This window comes from Arvicanthis niloticus, chromosome 3, assembly GCF_011762505.2.
Source record: "Arvicanthis niloticus isolate mArvNil1 chromosome 3, mArvNil1.pat.X, whole genome shotgun sequence".
Taxonomy (NCBI): Eukaryota; Metazoa; Chordata; class Mammalia; order Rodentia; family Muridae; genus Arvicanthis; species Arvicanthis niloticus.
In genome coordinates this window covers 122,481,625-122,502,851 of record NC_047660.1, presented here as the reverse complement: position 1 = coordinate 122,502,851, position 21,227 = coordinate 122,481,625, and the positions used below count along the sequence as shown (strand labels likewise).

The following is a 21,227-nucleotide window of genomic DNA, read 5'->3' as shown; positions in this document are numbered from 1 at the left end:
TTTGTCTAGAGCATGACGTTCCTTATGCTATTTGACAAGCACTTCCATTCACTGAGTCATCTTTCCAGCTCAATATTTTGTATCAGATAACTTTGAAGTTTTTTATAAATGGAATTCTATTTCTTGTAGAATTCCTAGTCACAGGGTATAAACTAGACTTGTATGTTTTTAAAATTAGGAGACTTTGTATTAAACAACTTACAACTAATTAGAAAATATAGAAAACTAATCGGAACACTGTTAAGGCTCTCAATACATACTGCCAGTTACCTTTTCCACTGTTGTTACTATTCTCCAGTTTATACTTGCCACAGCAGTGTGAGAACTATAACAACAGTTATAGTTCTGTGCTTTATATTGTGTGCTCATGTATTTAAGATGTTGCTAAAAAGGTCTTAGAGAGGTTGGAAACAGAACTACTCCATCGATCTGTATGTCTCTCTGTTCATTCTTGTACTTCCTAGTTGAAAACAGTTGGTTGATTCTGATATTATTCTTCAGTAAGGATTCTTGTTTTTCTCATTGTTAAATGTCATATCTTTGAAAGTTTTTTATGTTACTTTATTGCTTACTTTATAGTAATATAGTTAAACAGAGCAGGACATACATTTAATATATTGATGAAGTATGTAATGACAGGAATTTCAAAAGTTATCAAACTCCTGAATTCTGGTTAGTCAGCATGCCTCTCCTCTTGACTTGTAAATATTCTGGAAAATATTCTAGAGAGATAAAAAATACACAGAAATATTTATAAAAACATTTTGATTATTGTAAAAATAATACAGCTTTGTTGCTTAGGAAGACAGTGTCAGTAACAAAGGTATCTCATGTGTATTAAGAGAATCCGTATTTAGCCAAGTGGTTTACATTTTGTCTGTGTTAATTGGCAACATATAAGGGTTCCATTTCCACATCCTCTCCAACATTAAAAAGTTAACCACTGAGGCAGTAATTACATATTTAAAACATTAAAATTAAGTCTTTATGATAAATTTCCAAATTTACTCATTGCACAAGTGAGGAAATAATGTCCTGAGGTGTTAAATTACTAGGTCATGCTTAATACTAATAATTGTTGGAATTAGAATTTTTTTACTCATGTTTTTTGGCCCTAAGTTCACTATACTATCTATCTATCTATCTATCTATCTATCTATCTATCTATCTATCTAGTGAGTGTGTGTATAGTTTATATATAAATTTATACATTTATATATTAAATTTATATATAAATATATATGTAAATTTGTTTTTTCATATTCAGGTTACTGGTTTTACCTAGTATAAAATATTTACTGTATATTAAATATAAGGCAATTATAGCTTTCATCAATATATAGCATTTTATGAACATAGTTATGATTTCTGAATATATAAAAATACTTGTAGCCTTGTGAAAATTTAGGTTCCCCAATGTATTTTATGATATACATATTGTTTTCTGTGTAATTTTGTTGTTGCTTTTAATAAACAAGTCATTCAGTCTGTTTTATAATGCAAAATCAAGATGATTTTACTGTTTAAATATTCATACTGAAAACAACTTCAAGTAAAGCTATCAAGTAGCAAAAGTAATTTATGAGTCAGATGGAAAATTTTAAGCTGACTGTTGGTATTTTTTTTGAAAACTTATTATGTGCATGTGTGTGTGTGTGTGTGCGCGCGCGCGTGTGTGCGCATCTGTGTGTGTGCCTATGTGCGTGTCTGTGTGTTTGCATAATTTGATATAAATGTGTGTATATGCTAAAATGTACAGCTGAAGATCAGAGGATACCTGGGGATGCAACTTAGGTTATTGGACTTGTGCAGAAAGTACTTTTATACACTGAGCTATCATCTTGTTGGCCTAGACCATTGGTCGCTACTCTGGCATCTTTGTGTATGATATTCACCAATATCATATGTGTGTGTTTCCCAAGAATTTATATAAAGTCTTCTGTGCTTGGTAACTAAGTTTCATTATAATACAAAATTCTTATATATGTAAAATATATTGCATGGACATCATATGTCATTACATGTGGTGAATGTTGAACATTTTATTATTTTTTTGAGTTTTTTTTTTCAGTGTATTTGGATTATCGAACAATATTTTAATTACAAGAAAAGAAAATACAATTTGTCATTAGTGCTAGAAAGAAGGATTTAAAACCATCATATTGGCTTTAAGTGGGCTGAAATCTTGTGTTTTGTGTGTCTTAAATTTTTAGAGTTACACTTTCTGTTTTAAGAGCAACAACTTTAATTTTTTTATTTGTGTTTTTTTGTTTTTTAACAAAAACCTGAATGCTGGGATTCAAGGCATGTGCCACCACTGCCCAGCTAACAATATTCTGTATGTAGACTGGTGTGTTAGCTTCTGGTTTGTGGGACTAGGGACCTGTCTTAGGACTTTTGTCTGTTAGGATTGCATTTTATTAATGAGTTATATCTTCAGTTCTGGAGACTACTTAATTTTTCATTTTCATCTGAGCATCCCACTTTTTTGTCCACCAATAATATAGAATATTAGTATTATTTGTACATTTCCTTTATAGTATTGACTATCATTTTTGAAATCCCTATTATGTTCTAGATATCATGCAAATAAGCTAGTATAGATTATATATTATTTAATCTACCAATTATTTCATGAGATATTCTCATTTTAGGTAAATAAGGTTGGGGAAGTAGCAAAGAACTGGGGATATTGTTTGGTGGTAGAACACCTTCCCAAATGATGTGCATAAGGCCTTAAGTTAGAGCTTTAGCCTCTCAATCTCTCAATCAATCTCTCTCTCTTTCTCTCTCTCTCTCTCTCAGTAGTACCAGTAATCATTTAGAGATTTTGCCAGGGGAGGTAGCATGAGTTCAACAGTTGAACAGAACCAAGATACAAATCAAGGTATCTGTTCTTGCATTAGGCTTTATGTATACAACTGCATTCTGCATTACACTACCCTGCTGCCCAGTTTATTGTATATGGCATCATATATGCATGCAACTCAACCAGTTATTTCCATTTCTGAAATAACAGAGTTTCCTAAGAAGCTCCTTATTAGAATGCTCTTAGTTTCTTTATAAATCTTTCTCTCCATTTCACTTTCATTTGAACTTTGTTTCTCTTCATTGATTTGACAGAAGTTGAAACCTTTTGGGATACTGAGTTAATACACTGAAACTAAAGTACCTAATGACTTTAGTTCATGTAAAAGAGAGTAGTTATAAGCCAGTCTTACTACTTGCTGGGTTAAGGCAGTTGACACTCAAGCTAATGACCAAAGTTTCTCCATGGAACCCATGTAAAAGTGGAAGGAGAGAACTGACTCCACAAAATTGTCCTTTGTCCTCCATATGTGCAGTGTGGCCTATGCCTCCTGTTCACTTCATGCTCACATATAAATGTATCCACAAGAGTAAGTTTTTAAAAGAAACTTACAATGTAATCCTTATGTGGGCCAGGGATTTCCTTCTCCAGACTACAAAATAAAATATGAATTAGGTCTGCTGAAGAATATTTTTAACAATATGTGAGATCAGATAAATGTGGGTAGTCAGTGCTGCACACTGACTTCCCTTGTCAAGCTACACACTAGACTCTTGAGATTCTGAGAAAAATTGCTGAAAAGACCCTCTTTTAATGTTAGCTTCATAGGATTTTGCAGTCTTACTCAGCTAAATACAATGTTTGCTATGGAGTCTTTTATCCATCTCAGTAGTAACTTTCTTTTCTGAATGGCATTCTCTGCTGATTCTTCAAGAGTTATTCAAGAAGAGAATATTAATCAGTTGTTATTGTTTGTTTATTTTAAGAACTTTATCTACAATAGTTATATAGTGTGTAAACTACTATTAAATTGTTATTCAGAGAGCAAATAATTACATATTTCTGGAAGTTATGTACTTCACATGTGGATTCTTGGATTAGTTTTCAAGAGACATGGAAATCCAGCTGGACCTCATTCTGCTTTTAGGTAACTATTTAATGTTCTTTCTCCATTGTTCTTGTCTCTGTTTTTAACAGCTATTTTTAAATGCTCACAGTAAGGTGACAGACAAGAACGAGAAAGACCTTGCCAACCAATTACTGACAGAGATGAGTGAGGACCAGGTATCTACAAAGCCTGCATCTTGTTACAGCTGAAGTCCAAAATCAGTCAGTGGGATGACTGTTCCTGTGCTTTTTCTTATTTCTCCAAACCCACAGACCTCTAATTCTATTTAATTTTGAGGACTATTTAAATTAAAACATAAATTATCATTATAGTTTTATTTGTTTTAATGTGTGCTTTTTCTAGTGTGAGAAGATAAAAAGTACAGGAATGGAACCCAGTTTCAGTGTTGACCACCTGGTGATAATGACTCTGTGTTTGAGGGGCTTCATTTTCTAAGCACTGTGGTGTATTGGGACATGAGGACTTTGTGAATATGCATAGTCATGGTTAATATCTTTATTCTTCGCTTCTTATTGACACAATGATTATAATTAAATGGACAACCTGAATATTGGAGGAAGGGAAGATGATGATGAACCCTTTGAATGCTAATTCAGCATGCAATTTGATTTGTTGTTGTTCTCCAAATTCAGCCTTCTTGTAAAAATTGCCTTTTTTTTCTCAACATACTTGTTGGAGAATTTATATATCTTTTGATAAAATTATTTTAATGCTTAGGTTTACTGAGTTGTTGAAAAAGAAACTATTATAATCTGTTAATTTATTTTTTGGAGTATAAAATAGAGACTCACGGAGTTTTTTATTGCTTTAGATTTCTCTTAATTAGATTTCAAGGGCTACTTACATATGATTATATTTTTTTTATAAGAGGTTTTGTAAATTCAAATAGTAGATATGGTGAGTTTTTTTTTTTAGTTTATTCTTGAGCAGAGTCCAGCAAAGATCTTATTTATATGAATTTATATATGCAGAATTTTAATCTATATATGAAGTCAGGACTTAGATTAAGTAACATACCTATAAGTGATAGACCTAGTAAACAGACATGTAAATAGTTTCTTCTGTTTGCAGACTAAGTCTGTTGGGAGTTAGAACAGAGAATGCTATTTGTGCAGTGGCTAGTGTCAGGTTGTAGTAATATTGTTTCCAAAGCAGATTTCAGTGCTGGTTTTCCAACTTTCTACCTTTTTAAATTCAATTTTAAGTAGGTCTATGTGTGTATAAGAGTGCTATCAGAGGCCCATCAGAGGGCATCGAATCCATCTCTACAGCCCCAGCTTTCTACAGTCTAAGCTTGATGTTGTGATGGTCTGTTAAGCCTTATATAGCAGCTATGTTGTAATTTTTTTTTAAAAAAGTATTATTGGTGGTAGTCATTGGTTTATTTTCTAGGAGGAATCTCCTGATATTTAGTGTATCTCATATTTATGGTTAAGCCTAAATAAAAATCAGAGTTTTAATTATTTTGTAAAACTTTTGGCATTAAAGATTGTCTTCTCTAAAACTTGCCAGTACTTATAGATACATTATTCATTTTCTTTTGCCTCAAAAATTTTTTTTATAGAAATAGATGCTTTGCTTAAAAGATAATGATATATACACACAATTTCCATTTTAGTGCAGAATTTAGAAACGAAGCAAACAAGGTTATTTAAGCTACATATTAATTATGTAACAGTAATTAAGACTAGTAAGTTCAAGTATATTTTTGAAGGTAAATTAAGGCATAATTTCTAGTTGCAGACTTCCCTCCCCTCCTCTTGAGATTGTCCATTATTTTTTAAAAGCATGTGTAAAGTTTGTTTTTCTCCTTGCCCTCAGAACATTTAATATAATGAGTGGATGTTGCTTCATTATTCTTGACATGTGTCTTAGTAAGTGAATTAAGTACCTTTTTCTTGCAGATGATGTTTCAGTGATCCATATGATAGGAAGAGGAGTGTAATGCATGTCATTTCTTCAGGTTTTCAGAACAAGAGGTTTCCATGTGAACAAAATCTTAGGTTCATTTGTTAATGTCTTGCTGTTCCCTTCTGGTAGGTATTCCAGGGACAGTTGGATTGCTTGGCTGTGTCAGCTATTCAGGCTTTGACAGCAGTGATGAAGAATTCTCCAGCTGCTAAGGTGAGAAATGGATCTTCAAGCTTTAAAATATACGTTTTATCAATTTTTGCTATAAATCCCAAAGTTATATGTGATAATGTGTATAAAAACACCTAGTGTAAGATCTGTAATAAAGTAGTTTACAAAAATAGAATTCTGTAGCCACACACAGTGGCTTCTTATAATTTGCTAATAATTTAATAAACAAACTCCTTATGGATACTTTAGGATTTTGAAAGGTATCGGTGAACTTGTATCATAGTACACACTTTTAATCCCAGCACTCACATGGCTGGCTCTCTGTGAGTTTGGGCTAGCCTGGTTTTCATAGCCAGTTCCAAGCTAGTCAGGGCTATGTATTGAGACTCTCAAACAAGCAATAAACAAACACAAACAAAAAACTACTGATGACTGAACTGAACTGCACACTAATAACTATTTACAGTGTTGCTCAAAAGAGGGTCATATTGTTGGGATTAGAGGGGTCATGTTGCTGGTATTGATAAGTGAGTGTATGGTTATTGAGCTTAAAGAATTAAGTTTTACAATATAGTGTTTAAAAATTAATACCAGTTTTGCTAAACTATCCAGAATATGAATATTTTTCACATGTGGATCACCTTGTCAGCATGGGACTTGTTTTTCCAGTGTGTGTATATAGGATATACTATAGGATTCCATTTCTTTTTTTTTTTTTTTTTTTTGTGATCATTGACTTTGAGGTTTTCTAGTTGTTTTACTAGTCTTTACATTTTACTTTTTAGCTTCAAGTATATAAATGTAAATGAATTCAAGCTTCCTAATGGGAACTTGATGCTACAGACCATTAGATATAGGGAACAGAGAGAAAATTCTTTGTACTCTTATTCTGCCCACTTAAAATTTTGTAAACTTAATGTAGGGCCTCCACTTTGCCACTGAGCTATATCCCTAGTTCTTATTGTTTAAACTGGGTTTCAGTATATAGCCCAGGGTGACCCTGAACACTTAATTCTTATTTCTTTACCTCCCCAGTTCTAGATCACCACACTAATCAAAAATTTAACCTAGCCTTCCCTCCTTTTTTGAGACAAACTTCTAGGCCAGTGAAAGGTATGTAATAAAACACCCTGTCTTAGGGGTGCTGGTGAGGGGAGGATGAAACAGGATAGGATGACAGACAGACAGACAGACAGACAAGGTAAGGGCAAAGGAAGTGTCCTGTAACTTCCTTTACAGGAAGAAAACAGTTCTATAAAAACTGAAGAAAACAGTTCTATAAAAGTTTTTTCTAATTTCACTTACTACGATGGACTTTTGTACCTTTATTGTTGTTGTTGTTGTTGTTAAAGCAAGAACATAGAATCCGTTTTAAGATGGACACTGTCAGGTTCAAGGGTGCATGTCTATTTTCCTAGTTCCTGAGATAGGTGAGACAGATAGGATTACAGTTTTAAGATTAGCTTAGGCATCAAAGCCCCTGTTTCAAAAGAGAGAGAAGGATGAATATAGATGGACATAGATAATTGAAGAACAAAACTGATTTTATAATTTGTGTATTGTGTATTAATTAGTTTAAATAAAGTATTCAATATTTAATATTTCAACAAATTTAGTCATTGAAAATGTGCTTTGATATATTGTTTTACTCTCTAGGAAGTATTTAAAGAAAGAATTGGCTATATGCATATGTTTGAGGTATTAAAATCTTTGGGCCAGCCACCACAAGAACTGCTTAAAGAACTTATGAACATGGTGAGTTTTTAACCTTTATGATGAGAAGTTCCACTATCTCCACTTTAAGAATAGTAACTACCCTCTCCTTCTGTGTTACTTTCCAGGCTGTAGAGGGTGATCATACTTCAGTTGGCATTTTGGGCATTAGTAATGTCCATCCTCTCTTGGTTCTTATCCAGTGGCTTCCGGAGCTAGAATCCCATGACCTACAAATCTTCATCTCTGATTGGCTGAAAAAAATTTGTTGCATTAATAAACAGAGCAGAACTACTTGTGTGAATGCAAACATGGGAATAAAAATCATTGAAACCCTTGAATCCCATTCTTCCCTGCATCGAACTTGTGCTGAGAACTTGATTGCAATCCATGGTTCATTGGGGAGTCAGTCTGTGAGCTCAGAAGAAATCCGTCGGCTTCTGCGGTTGCTGAGAGTAGATGAATCAGAGAGTATTCACCCATATACCATTCCTGTGACTCGTGCAATCCTGACAATGGCACGGAAACTCAGTTTTGAGAGTGCACTGCAGTATTTTAATTTGTCACATAGTATGGCAGGAATTTCTGTGCCTGCCATTCAGAAATGGCCTGGTTCTGCATTTTCCTTCACTGCTTGGTTTTGCTTAGATCAGGATCCATTAACCCTTGGGAGTACTAACAAAGGAGGAAAAAGAAAACAATTATATAGGTAATGTTACAAATTGTGGAATGTAAATGAATATTGTCACAGTATATGCTATGATTCATGAATAGGAAAAAGTAGGCGTCTAGTTTTTAAAATTTATAACAGTTGATCTGAAAATATTTTATTTGGTGGCTGTATAGTTTAAGAGTTGCCTTATTGCTTTCCAAATAATTATTCTGTATTTTAGATATTTTTCTGGCTAAAAACTGAATGTCTTTAGGAAACAAAAATAGAAGTAGTATAAAAGTGGAGAAGAAAGGAATAGTAAACTCTGCCCCACTGAAGCAGCTGTGTTCATATGTAAAATGTGCAGGCCTCAGTGGCTATTAATGAACAGGGTTTCTCTGTAGCCCTGGCTGTCCTGGCACTCACTGTGTAGACTAGGCTGGCCTCAAACTGCCTGCTTCTGCCTCCTGAGTGTTGGGATTAAAGGCATGTGCCATGACACTTAAAAACTTTTATGTATGCTTTCTGGATGTTCAGAAGAATTTAAAGATTTGAAAATTTTAGTTTTAGTTTTGCTCTAGTTCAGTGGTTCTCAACTTGTGAGTTACAACCCCTTTGGCAAGTGTATTTGACCAATTCATGGGGTCTTAAGACCATTAGGAAACACTGAATCATACATTATGATTCATAACAGTAGCAAAATTTCAGTTGTAAAATAGCAGCAGAAATAACTTTATGGTTGGGGTCAATACAACATGAGGAACTATATTAAAGGGTCGCTGTATTAGGAGGGTTGGGAACCACTGCTTTAGCTAGATAATTAAATCCCATTTACAGTGTTATCTTTTATAATTTATTAACTTTTATGCCCAAAATGGATTTAAAAATGACTGAAACAAAATTGGGCTGATGAATTAAATGATAGCATTGTTAATAAAGATATTTGTGATGGCTTTAAAGTTAATGATGATGGGCTTCATGATAAAGAGACTGGGCAAGGTTCTGATACGTATATTTTTGTTAGCTTTTTTACAGGAAGTGGAATGGGTTTTGAAGCTTTTATTACCCACTCAGGTATGTTGGTTGTGGCAGTGTGCACAAAAAGAGAGTACGCAACAGTTATGCTTCCTGACCACAGTTTCTGTGACTCTCTCTGGGTAAGATTGAGGACCCCATGTCAAATTCTTGGTTCTGTCTTTCCTCTAAGACGTATAACAGTTTGATGTATTTTTATCAGGAGCTTTTATCAGCTTTGCCAATTTTCATTTCTACATTCTGTGGGTTGTGAAGTTCTATCTATAAAGATGTTAGTATATTTACTATTGTCATTAAAGGAACAATAATTTTTTGGCTGAAACTTATATTGTGAGTCTTTGAAGATTTCCTAGGCTGATTTTTTTTAATTTCAGTTCAAAATGAAAGGTGAGGCTGTTAAACCAGTTATCTAAAATTATAAAATGCTTCTCATTGAAAAAGATTCTAAGAATCTAATTCTAAGAATATTTAAAGCGTTATAAAATGCAGAAGAGACTACAATATTTGTGAGTCTTCTGGAAGTCGCTTGGTTTTTTTGTAGTACTTAAAATTGTTATTTGTTTTAGGAACATCATTGAATCAGTGTTTTAGCTGTCCTTAATATTCTGTTTATACAAATTATGAAGTAATATTCTTTAAGCATTTATCATTGTGAAGGCACAGTGTGATTTTAGTCATTTTAATGTATGCTTTTCTTTGTCAGCACAACATAACCATCGTTCACATGCCTGGAAAAAGGCCCTTTGGGCAGAGTCTTGTCTATATTTATGACAATGGACAACAGAAGGTTTCTGCCCCTCTCAGATTCCCTGCCATGAATGAGGTGAGCATATGTAACTTATCCTTTATAGGCCTGTTGACGGAAAAATCCTGAAGATATTTAGGAAATATATTCAAATTTTTGCCTAAAAATTTTAAAGTGTGTTCTATGTTAAGATACAGAAAATTGGTATTCATTTCTCTTAGTCTGTCGTTAGATAATTTCAGATATTATGTGAAAAAAAAAAAAAAAACAACTCAAGAAAGAAATATATAATGAAGGTTTGGAGAGGCAGGTTCAGCAAAGCCAAAGAAATGACTAGACCAGATGTATCATAAAAAACAAAACAAAAAACCCAAACTTCTTCAAAGTATATAAAATGTTTAAGAAAATACGACAATAGACTTTTCCTGTGTGTTACATTTGAACTGGAGACTAAGTCACCTCAGGCTTTATTCTCCACCTCAGGCTGCATGTACAGCTCCATAGCATTTCATTTTCTCACTGGGCAGCTCATGACTATTTTGCCCTGGCCCTCTCCAGTCCTGGGCCTATTACCTGTGTGCCACCTAGTCCACATTTGCAGTGTTTACTTTTAAATGTGAAAAGAATTACTTTAAAATTGTGTGATTTTAAGTACTTTTTGTCATTTTTGTTTAATTTTTAGCCATTTATTTCCTGTTGTATTGGTTCAGCTGGGCAAAGAACCACTACTCCTCCACCATCTCAAATCCCAGATCCACCATTTTCTGCTCCCATTACCCCTCACCGGACATCATTTGGTGGAATATTGTCATCAGCCTCTTGGGGAGGAGCAATTGAAAAATCGAAATTGTTTACCAAATTAATTTCAGCTGGAACCCAAGATAGTGAATGGGGTTGTCCCACATCTCTGGAGGGCCAGCTAGGATCTGTGACTATATTCCATGAAGCTCTGCAGCCTCCTCAGGTCAAGGCTTTATACTTAGCAGGTGAGCATGCACAGCCATTTAGCATTGTCTTGTTTTCCCGTTTTTTATCTGAGTCTTCCTAAAGAGTTACTTGATTTGAAGAATGTGTTCATTCATTCATTCATTCATTTGCATTTTGTCACATTTTGGGCATCTGGCACATACTAAGCAAGTAATCTAAGTACTGAACTATATTACAGACCTGTGGTTGTTTTTATTGGAACTGAAAAGAAAAGCCTGTTGTATACTATACTGTTTTGTAGGAATGCCTAAACAAGTGGTGTGTGTGTGTATGTGTGTGTATGTGTGTACCTTTGTTAGTTCATGAGCACCATGTGTGTACAGTTGCCCAGACAGGTCAGAGGGTATCTGATTCCCTACAGTTTGGAGCTGCTTTATCTGGGTGCTGGGAACTGAACCCAGATTCTCTGCAAAGAGTACTATGCACTCTTAATCACTGGGCCATCTCTCCAGACCCATTTTGAGTGATCATTAAATTATTATTATTATTTATTTTTTACACTCTAGATTTTATTTTCACCCCCCACCCTATCCATCCTCTGACTGTTCCACATCCAGTACCTCCAACACACCCCGCCTGTCTCCACGAGACTGTTCCTGCCCCACACTGCCCACCCCACCTGACTTCTAAACTCCCCGGAGCCTCCAGTCTCTTGAGGGTTAGGTGCATCATCTCTGACTAAACTCAGACCCAGCAGTCCTCTACTGTACATGTGTTAGGGGTCTCATATCAGCTGGTGTATGATGCCTGGTTGGTGGTCCACTGTTTGAGAGATCTCAGTGGTTCAGGTTAATTGAGACTGCTGGGCCTCCTACTTGTCACCTTCGGCTACAGCTTCTTTCAGCTTTCCCTAATTCAACCCCAGGGGTCAGCAGCTTCTGTCCATTGGTTGGGTGCAAATATCTGCATCTGACTCTTTCAGCTGCTTGTTGGGTCTTCTGGAGGACAGTCATGATAGGTCCCTTTTTGTGAGTGCTCCATAGCCTCAGTAATGGTGTCAGGCCTTGGGAACTTCCCTTGAGGTGGATTCCACTTTGGGCCTGTTGTTGGACCTTCTTTTCCTCAGGCTCTTCTCCATTTCCATCCCTGTAGTTCTTTCAGACAGGATTAATTAAGAGTCAGAGTTTTGACTATGGGATGGCAACTCCCTCATTTGATGTCCTATCTTCCTCCTGGAGGTGGGCCCTATAAGTTCCCTGTCCCTACTGTTGGACATTTCATCTAAGGTCCCTCCCTTAGAGTCCTGACAGTCTCTCACCTTCCAGATCTCTGGTGCATTTTGGAGGGTTCCCTCAACCTCCTAACTCCCTAGGTTGCCTGTTTCCATTCTTTCTACTGGCCCTCAGGGCTTCAGTCCTTTTCCCTCACTCAATACCAGATCAGGTTCCAATCTCCCCCCTACCCCCATCCACTTTCCCTCTCAGGACCCTCCCTTTCTTCCCACTTGTGATTGCTTTCTTCTTTCTCCCCAGTGAGACTGAGGTCTCCTCACTTGGGCCTTTCAGCTTGTTGACCTTTTTGAGTTCTGTGGACTGTACATTGGATATTCTGTACTTTTTTTTTCTTTTCTTTCTTTCTTTTTTTTTTTTTTTTTTTTTGGGCTAATATCCACTTATTAGTGAGTATATACCATACATGTCCTTTTGGGTCTGAGTTACCTCACTCAGGATGATATTTTCTACTTCTATTCATTTGCCTACAAAACTCAGGATGTCCTCATTTTTAATAGCTGAATAGTATTCCATTGTGTAAATGAACTACATTTTCTGTATCCATTCTTCCATTCTAGGGCATCTGGGTTGTTTCCAGCCTCTGGCTACACATATAAGTTCACTATGAACATAGTGGAGCATGTGTTCCTGTGGCATGGTGGGGCATCTTTTGGGTATATGCCTAGGAGTGGTATAGCTGGATTTTCAGGTAGATCTATTTCTAATTTTCTGAGAAACTTCTAGATTGATTTCTAGAGTGGTACCAGTTTGCAATCCCACCAGCAATGGAGCAGTGTTCCTCTTTCTCCACATCCTCGCCAATGTGTTGTAACCTGAGGTTTTGACCTTAGCCATTCTGACTGGTGTAATGTGGAATCTCAGGGTCATTTTGATTTGCATTTCTCTGATCACTAAGGTCTTTGCACAGTTCTTTAGGTGCTTCTCAGCCATTTGAGATTCCTCTGTTGTGAATTCTCGGTTTAGTTCTATACCCCATTTTTTGATTGGGTTGTTTTTTTGTTTGTTTGTTTGTTTGGTTGGTTTTTTTGTTTTTTTTTTTTTGTTTTTTTTGGTGGTTAGCTTCTTGAATTCTTTATATATTTTGGATATTAGCCCTCTATCAGATGTGGGGTTAGTGAAGATTTTTTCCCAATCTGTAGATTGCTGATTTGTCTTAATGCCCATGTCCTTTGCCTTACAGGAGCTTTCCAGTTTCATGTGATCCCCTTTATCAATTCTTGATTTTAGAGTGTGAGCCATTGGAGTTATGTTTAGGAAATTTTGCCCTGTGCCAATGAGTTCAAGGCTCTTTCTCACTTTCTCTTCTATTAATTTCAGTGTATCTGGTTTTATGTTGAGGTCCTTGATTTAATTGGACTTAAGCTTTGTGCATGGTGACAAATATGGGTCTATTTTCATTTTTCTACATACAGACAGCCAGTTAGACCAGCACCATTTATTGATGATGCTTTCTTTTTTCCATTGTATATTTTTGGTATCTTTGTCAAAGATCAAGTGTCTGTAAGTATGTGGTTTTATTTCTGGGTCTTCAATTCTACTCCGTTTATCAACTTGTCTGTCTCTACCAATACCATGCAGTTTTTATCACTGTTTCTCTGTAGTAAAGCTTGAGGTCAGAGGTGATGATTTCCCCAGCCATTCTTTTATTAAGAATTATTTTCACTATTCTGTGTTTTTTGCCTTTCCAGATGAATTTGAGAATTGCTCTTTGCATGTCTTTGAAGAATTGTGTTGGGATTTTGGTGGGGATTGCATTGAATCTGTAGATTGCCTTTGGTAGGATGGCCATTTTTACTGTATTAATTCTGCCAATCTATGAGCATGGGAGATCATTTCATTTTCTGAAATATTTGATTTCTTTCTTGAGAGACTTGAAGTTATTGTCATATAGGTCTGTCACTTGTTTGGTTAGAGTTACACCAAGATATTTTATATTATTTGTGGCTATTGTGAAGGTTTTGTTTCCCAATTTCTTTTTCAGCCTGTTTATCATTTGTATAAAAGAAGGCTACTGATTTATTTGAGTTAATTTTATATTTGGCCGCTTTGCTGAAGTTGTTTATCAGCTGCAGAAGTTCTCTGGTAGAATTTTTGGGGTCACTTATGTATACTATCATATCATCTGCAAATAGTGGTACGTTTATTTCTTCTTTGCCAATTTGTATCCCCTTGATGTCTTTTTGTTGTCTTACTGTTATAGCTAGAACTTCAAGTACTATATTGAATAGATATGGGGAGAGTGGGCATCCTTGTCTTGTCCCCAATTTTACTGGGATTGCTTCAAGTATGTCTCCATTTAATTTGATATAGGCTGTTGGATTTAGTAAATTGCTTTTATTATGTTTAGATATGGGCCTTGAATTCCTGATCTCTCCAATACTTTTAACATGAAGGGGTGTTATATTTTGTCAAATGCTTTTTCTACATCTAAGAGGATGATCATGTGATTTTTTTTCTTTGAGTTTGTTTATATAGTGGATTACATTAATGGATTTTCATATATTGAACCAACCTTGCATCCCTATAATGAAGCCTACTTCATCGTGGTGAATGAATGGTATTCTTGGATTCGGTTTGCAAGAATTTTACTGAGTATTTTTGCATCTGTATACATAAGTGAGATTGGTCTGAAGTTCTCTTTTTTGGTTGGGTCCTTGTGTTGTTTAGGTATCAGAGTAATTGTGGCTTCATAGAACGAATTAGGTAGTGTTCCTTCTGTTTCTATTTTATGGAATAGTTTGAAGAACATTGGTATCAGGTTTTTGAAGGTCTGGTAGAATTCTCCACTAAAACCATCTGGCCCTGGGCTTTTTTTGGTTGGGAGGTTTTTAATAACTTCTTCTATTTCCTTGTGCAATATAGGCCTGTTTAGATGGTTTACCTGCTCTTGATTTAACTTTGGTATGTGGTATTTGTCTAGAAAACTATCCATTTCATTTAGATTTTTCAGTTTTGTTGAGTATAGGCTTTTATAGTAGGATCTGATGATTTTTTGAATTTTCTTTATTTCTGTTGTTGTATCTCCCTTTTCATTTCTGATTTTGTTAATTTGGATACTGTCTCTGGACTCTTTAGTTAATTTGGCTAGGGGTTTATCCATCTTGTTTATTTTCTCAAAAAAAAAAAAACTGCTTTTGGTTTTGTTGATTCTTTGTACTATTCTCTTTGTTTCTATTTGGTTGATTTCAGCCCTGAGTTTGACTATATCCTGCCCTCTACTCCTCTTGTGTGAGTTTGCTTCTTTTTGTTCTAGAGCTCTCAGGTGTGCTGTTAAGTTGTTAGTATAAGATCTCTCGAGTTTCTTTACCAGGGCACTTAGTGCTATGAATTTTCCTCTTAGCACTACTTTCATTGTGTTCCATTAGTTTGGGTATGATGTTTCAAGATTTTTATTAAATTTATTAAAATTTTAAAAAAAGTTTTATATTTAATGTATACGAATACACTTTAGCTATCTTCAGACACATCACAAGAGGGCATTAGATCCCATTACAGATGGTTGTGCGCTTCCATGTGGTTCCTTGTAATTGAACTCAGGACCTGTGGAAGAGCAGTCATTGCTCTTAAATGCTGAGCCATCTCTTCTTATGTATTGATATTTAAATTTCTTAAGTATCAAAACTACTGCTTATGTTAGTCTCCCAGGATTGCCATAATAAATTTCTAGACTATGTGTCTTTTTTTGTGTGTGTGTGTGGTTTTTCGAGACAGGGTTTCTCTGTGTAGTCCTGGCTGACCTGGAACTCACTCTGTAGACCAGGCTGGCCTTGAACTCAGAAATCTGCCTGCCTCTGCCTTCCAAGTGCTGGGATTAAAGGCGTGCGCCACCACCGCCCGGCTAGACTCTGTGTCTTTAGTCACAAAAGTTTATTTTCTTAACGTTTCTGGAGGGTAAAAGTTCAAGATTAAGGTAATATGAATATTGTTTTCTAGTGATGTTTCTCTTTGCTTTAGGTAGCCCCTTTCTTACCATAATCTCAATATGAATTTTTCCTCACTGTGCATATAAAGACCAGATCTCTATAGTGTCTTCGTTTTCTTACAAGGTACTCTGTATGGTTAGGATCCTATTCTTAAGACATGATTTATCTTTAATTTTTTGTTTAAAGGCTCTAATTATAATACAGTCATGTTTGAAATGATGTTTTTAGTGTGAATTTTAAGGTATTCACTTCCACAACAGTCTTAAGTATGGCTATGACCAATGCTAATGAATTGATGAAATCATATAAGCCTACCTATATAAGAAATTATATAAGTGACTATAACATTATGAGTCTTTTCCCAGAATTTGTCATTTTTATCATTTATGTATAAACATACCTAAAGAGTTTCTGAAGACAGTATAAATAAATATTTTTGGATAATATTGTAAATGTTCTTGTTTTGTTTCTTCTTTTGACTATGATTTTTAATATATTAATTACTATTTAGTCCTAACATTTTTGTTTTATAGCTGTACTTTATCAGAATATTCTGAATTAAAATTTGTAAGAGTCATGGACATTAATTCTGCAGAGAGCCTGCTTTTCATGAAAAAATAGCCTGTTCAGATTGCATAGGAGTTTTGAGATAAATAGGACTATCTGGATTTTTCAGACTTTAAATTAGAACCTTATCATTTCTTTGACACTCATTGAGTATTTAAATGAGTGGCTTCCAACCCAAGTAAATGTGTGGTTAGATATAAAACCATTTAGTGCAGCGTGGGTGGCTACATAGTATACAGTTTATTCTTACAGTTCTACTTAAAGTTTTACTCTGAAATGATCATTATATCATTATTGTAAATCATTGTTCTTTACTTCTGTGTGGTTTCTTGATTTTATGATTATAAATTCTTTATAATTTATTGTTTGTTTTTGGAGTCAGGGCTTCTCTGTGTAGCCCTGGCTTTCCTGAAACTTTGTCTGTAGACCAGGCTGGCCTGGAATTAATAGAGATCAACCTGCTTCTGCCTCCCAAGTGCTGGGAGTAAAGATGTGCACCAGCACCGCTTAGCTAGAGTTTTTAAACTGTTGGTATAAACTTAAAATTTTCAGTATGATGACCTATTATATTTAGAGTTTTATTTTAGTGGTTTTTAATGATTATATTCTGAGAATAAACATTAAAAATGTGAATAAGTGGTTCTATATACATGTCATATAGTAAAAAGAGAAAAATAGTCACAGTGCTTCTGATGACACAGAAGTATGTCAGCTTTAACACAGCTTCAGTAAGATGGAGTATCACACTGTGCTGTGGAAATGTCTCAGTAAAAGCAGGAGAACCTGAGTTTGGATCCCCAGCATGCTGCCCTGAAAAAGCTGGATGTGGCTGCTTTCACCCATAGCCCCAGTGTTAATGTGTAGAGACAGGTGGGTCCTAGGCCAGCCAGCCTACCTAAATGATAAGCTTCAGATTGAATGAAAGGTCTGTCTAATAAAAATAAGGTGGAGCCAGTTGTGGCAAACGCTGGGATATGCTGAATAGGCAGAGGCTAAGGGAACAGAGATACAAGAAGACACCCAATGTCTTCCTTTGGCCTCTCTACATGTACAGGGGCACATGGACCTTTATACGTATGCACATATCCTATACACACACACACATACACATACACACACACACACACACACACACACACACACACATGCTCTCACACTCTTGATTAACACACTTAAATGATTTAAATAATCTTTCATTATGTGTCAGATGGAACATTTTTGAGCTTACATTTCAGTTGTAAATAAAATGAGCACTGTTACCTGTTTTCATGCTATTCCATTTCTCTGTTATCTGTCCAAATTGAAAAAACATTTTTTTAAAAGATAAGGTCTTGTGATATAACCATGGGTGGCCTTGAACTTACAGAGATCTGCCTGCTTCTGCCTTCTGAGTCCTAACATTAAAGGTTATACCAACTGGGCTGGAGGGGTAACTCAGCAGTTAAGAGCACTAGCTATTCTTTCAGAACACTCAGGTTCCCAGCACCCACATGGCAGCTCATAACTGTCCATAATCTCTAATCAAGTTCCATTTTATTTGACACCCTCACATAGACATACATGCAGGCAAAACACCAATACACATAAAATAAAAATAAAAATCGATAAACTGGGCAGTGGTGGCGCATGCCTTTAATCCCAGCACTTGGGAGGCAGAGGCAGGCAGAGTTCTGAGTTCCAGGCCAGCCTGGTCTACAGAGTGAGTTCTAGGACAGCCAGGGCTACACAGAGAAACCCTGTCTCGAAAAACCTAAAAAAAAAAAAAAAAGTTTATATATATATATTATCATATATATAACATATATGTACCACCATGCTCAGTATCACTTTAATTTTTAATGTTTTCCTGCTTTCTTATTCTTTTGAATTTGTTTACATTAGATAAATCAATACAAATTTAGTATTTTACAATGTCCTTTCTACAGCAGAGATTAATCATCTTCTCGAATGTTCTAGGTTTTGGAAAAATTAGAGGTGATCCAAAACTAAACGACATGTATACAGTATGTCTTAGCTCTGTTATTTGAGTAACTTGAAGCATCTTGATTTTAAATTTTGTTCTGGCCAGGCAGTGGTGGCACACGCCTTTAATCCTAGCACTTGGGAGGCAGAGGCAGGCAAATTTCTGAGTTTGAGGCCAGCCTGGTCTACAGAGTTGAGTTCCAGGACAGCCAGGGCTACACAGAGAAACCCTGTCTCAAAAAACCAATAAATAAATAAATAAATAAATAAATAAATAAATAAATTTTGTTCTGGTAATGTAGAATCAAAGAGACCATGTATATTTAGTGATGTATGTGTATGTTTGTAACTAATTTTCAGGTCCAAATTGCTTAAGCCCTTGGAAGTGTCAAGACTGTGATATGGCTGATTTGCCAAGTAACATCCTCCTTCACTACACAGGAAAGGTCAGAGTAAATGCATGGGCTGTCCATGATTGTAACTTCCATGAGCTCAAATTGATGCTTTTATTCCTTTTGTCATTTCAGTGGGTAATTGGGGGTGGGGGTTGAATCTTGAGTTTAAAAGAAATTTAGGGATTGTAAAAGGAAGTGGGAAAGCAGCAGAAATTAAGGCATACCTCCTCAACTAGAGTTTAGGTTATGTGTCATTCTAGTGTGTGTTGAATAGTTTCTGAAATTGTTCTGAGTTGGTTTTAGTGGATGAAACCTTTTAAACTTGTATTTCTCTAGTTATCTCAAGAGAGGTGAAACAGCAATACTCAAACTTTGTTTTACTTTTTAAAAAGTGTGATGGGGGGGGGGTTGTTTTCTAAAGGATAGAAATCTCCCTATCCTATTTCTATGGTATTTGCAATATCCCTACCATGTCTAGCTCTTTTTCCTTCAGAAATTCAGTTAGTGAAGTAACAAACTAGCGAAGATGGAAGGAACAAAATGTAAGGTACAGGTGGGGGGGGGGCGGAAAGCTGTGAAGTGCCACAGACAGCATTATTTGCCTTCATATATTAATGTTACATTGGCACTGAAAGTACTTTTATTATATGAGACAATATAGAATGTATTTTTCTAGTTTAGCATACTGTTTATTTGTTACATCTGACCTGGTAAAATGAGCTTACTGATTTTATGTTCTTCCAACTTTATATTTTGATAAATTTTAAACCTTAGAAGTTAAAAAAATGTAGTATAATTATTCTGTATATTTCTTTCCCAAATTAGCCAGTTATTAATATTTTGTTGTATTTGATGACTTTTTTCAAGTCATTTGTACAAGTATATTGGTATAACTATAAAACTTTATCCCTGAATATTTTTATATAGTTTCTTACATAATCGAATGTATCATCTATTCAGTTTTCCCTAAAAATGCTTATTTAGCAAAAGTTAGTTTTGATCCACTCAAGATCTATGTATTTTCCCAAACTGTTTGTTTACCTAATCATAATAACCTTCTTTCTTGGCAAGTACTAGTATTTCCTCTCCTATTTAGTCTCCAGTATGTAGCACAGATTCTAGGAAATAATTGCATCTAATCTAAGTGACATATTCTTTTCTGGTTTTTAATATTATGGTTGTTACCTTTTTACAAAATAATTTTGAATTGATGATATTAAGATTGTATCTTTTGAGACTGAAATTTTAAAAATATTTACTTTAAAAATTAGTTATTGCCTTAGTGTTTTTCCTCAAGAAATGTGATTTATATGTAGGTAAGTCAATTTATTGAAGGTTTGTTTCTACAAAATGGTCTGCCCAGGATACATGTCTAAGTCAGGTGAGCTCATGCAGCTCTTGCATTCTTCACATCCTTCTTGGAGATTGATGGTATGCTTTAAACATTATGCTGTGATAAAGATCCTACTTGGTTTAATCTGTTTCACCAGTGTTTTGAGCACAGGTATTGACAAACGCTAATTGGTTAGATGATACTTTGGAAGAGTTTTCAGCTTTTCAGCCTTATCCTTATTTGTAGCAGTTGTTTAGTCATCTATTTCTTTACAAGTCAGGGTTTGCTTTGCGCCAAGAACTGAATGCAGTGACCTGTTTTTGATAAGCGAGTGCTTTAGATTTAGTTCTTGATATATATATATTTTTAAGAGATATTAGTTAAAGTACTTGATGTGTAACCATGAGAACCTGAGCTTGGATCCCCAAGCACCTATATAAAAGCTGGGCATTATGATGTGCGGCTGTAACCCCAGTGTTGGAAGGTCAGAGACTGGTGCCTAGGTTGCTGGCCAGTCAGTCCTAGCTAATGGTGAGCCCTAGGTTCAGTGAGAGATCCTGTCTCAAAAAAGAAGGTAAAGAATGACTGATGATATCTGAGAACTCATGTCTGCCTCTGGCCTCCCAGATATACAACTGGTTACATGCCCCCACACAGAAACAG

The 21,227-nt window shown here is 35.3% G+C and overlaps 1 protein-coding gene across 5 annotated transcripts in view; it reads left to right on the top strand.

Moving 5' to 3' along the window:
* Nbeal1 (neurobeachin like 1) overlaps positions 1-21,227 on the top strand; it is a 150,752-nt gene that overhangs the window by 48,429 nt on the left and 81,096 nt on the right. For 4 of the 5 annotated variants that reach the window (XM_076931826.1, XM_034498971.2, XM_076931827.1 and 1 more), the window contains 8 exons: positions 4,007-4,093; positions 5,979-6,062; positions 7,677-7,775; positions 7,862-8,442; positions 9,410-9,542; positions 10,124-10,243; positions 10,848-11,151; positions 19,197-19,282. In XM_076931826.1, coding sequence (XP_076787941.1) covers positions 4,007-4,093; positions 5,979-6,062; positions 7,677-7,775; positions 7,862-8,442; positions 9,410-9,542; positions 10,124-10,243; positions 10,848-11,151; positions 19,197-19,282 — 1,494 coding nt within the window. The remainder of the gene's footprint in view (positions 1-4,006; positions 4,094-5,978; positions 6,063-7,676; positions 7,776-7,861; positions 8,443-9,409; positions 9,543-10,123; positions 10,244-10,847; positions 11,152-19,196; positions 19,283-21,227) is intronic. The other variant, XM_076931828.1, reaches the window with a different exon arrangement.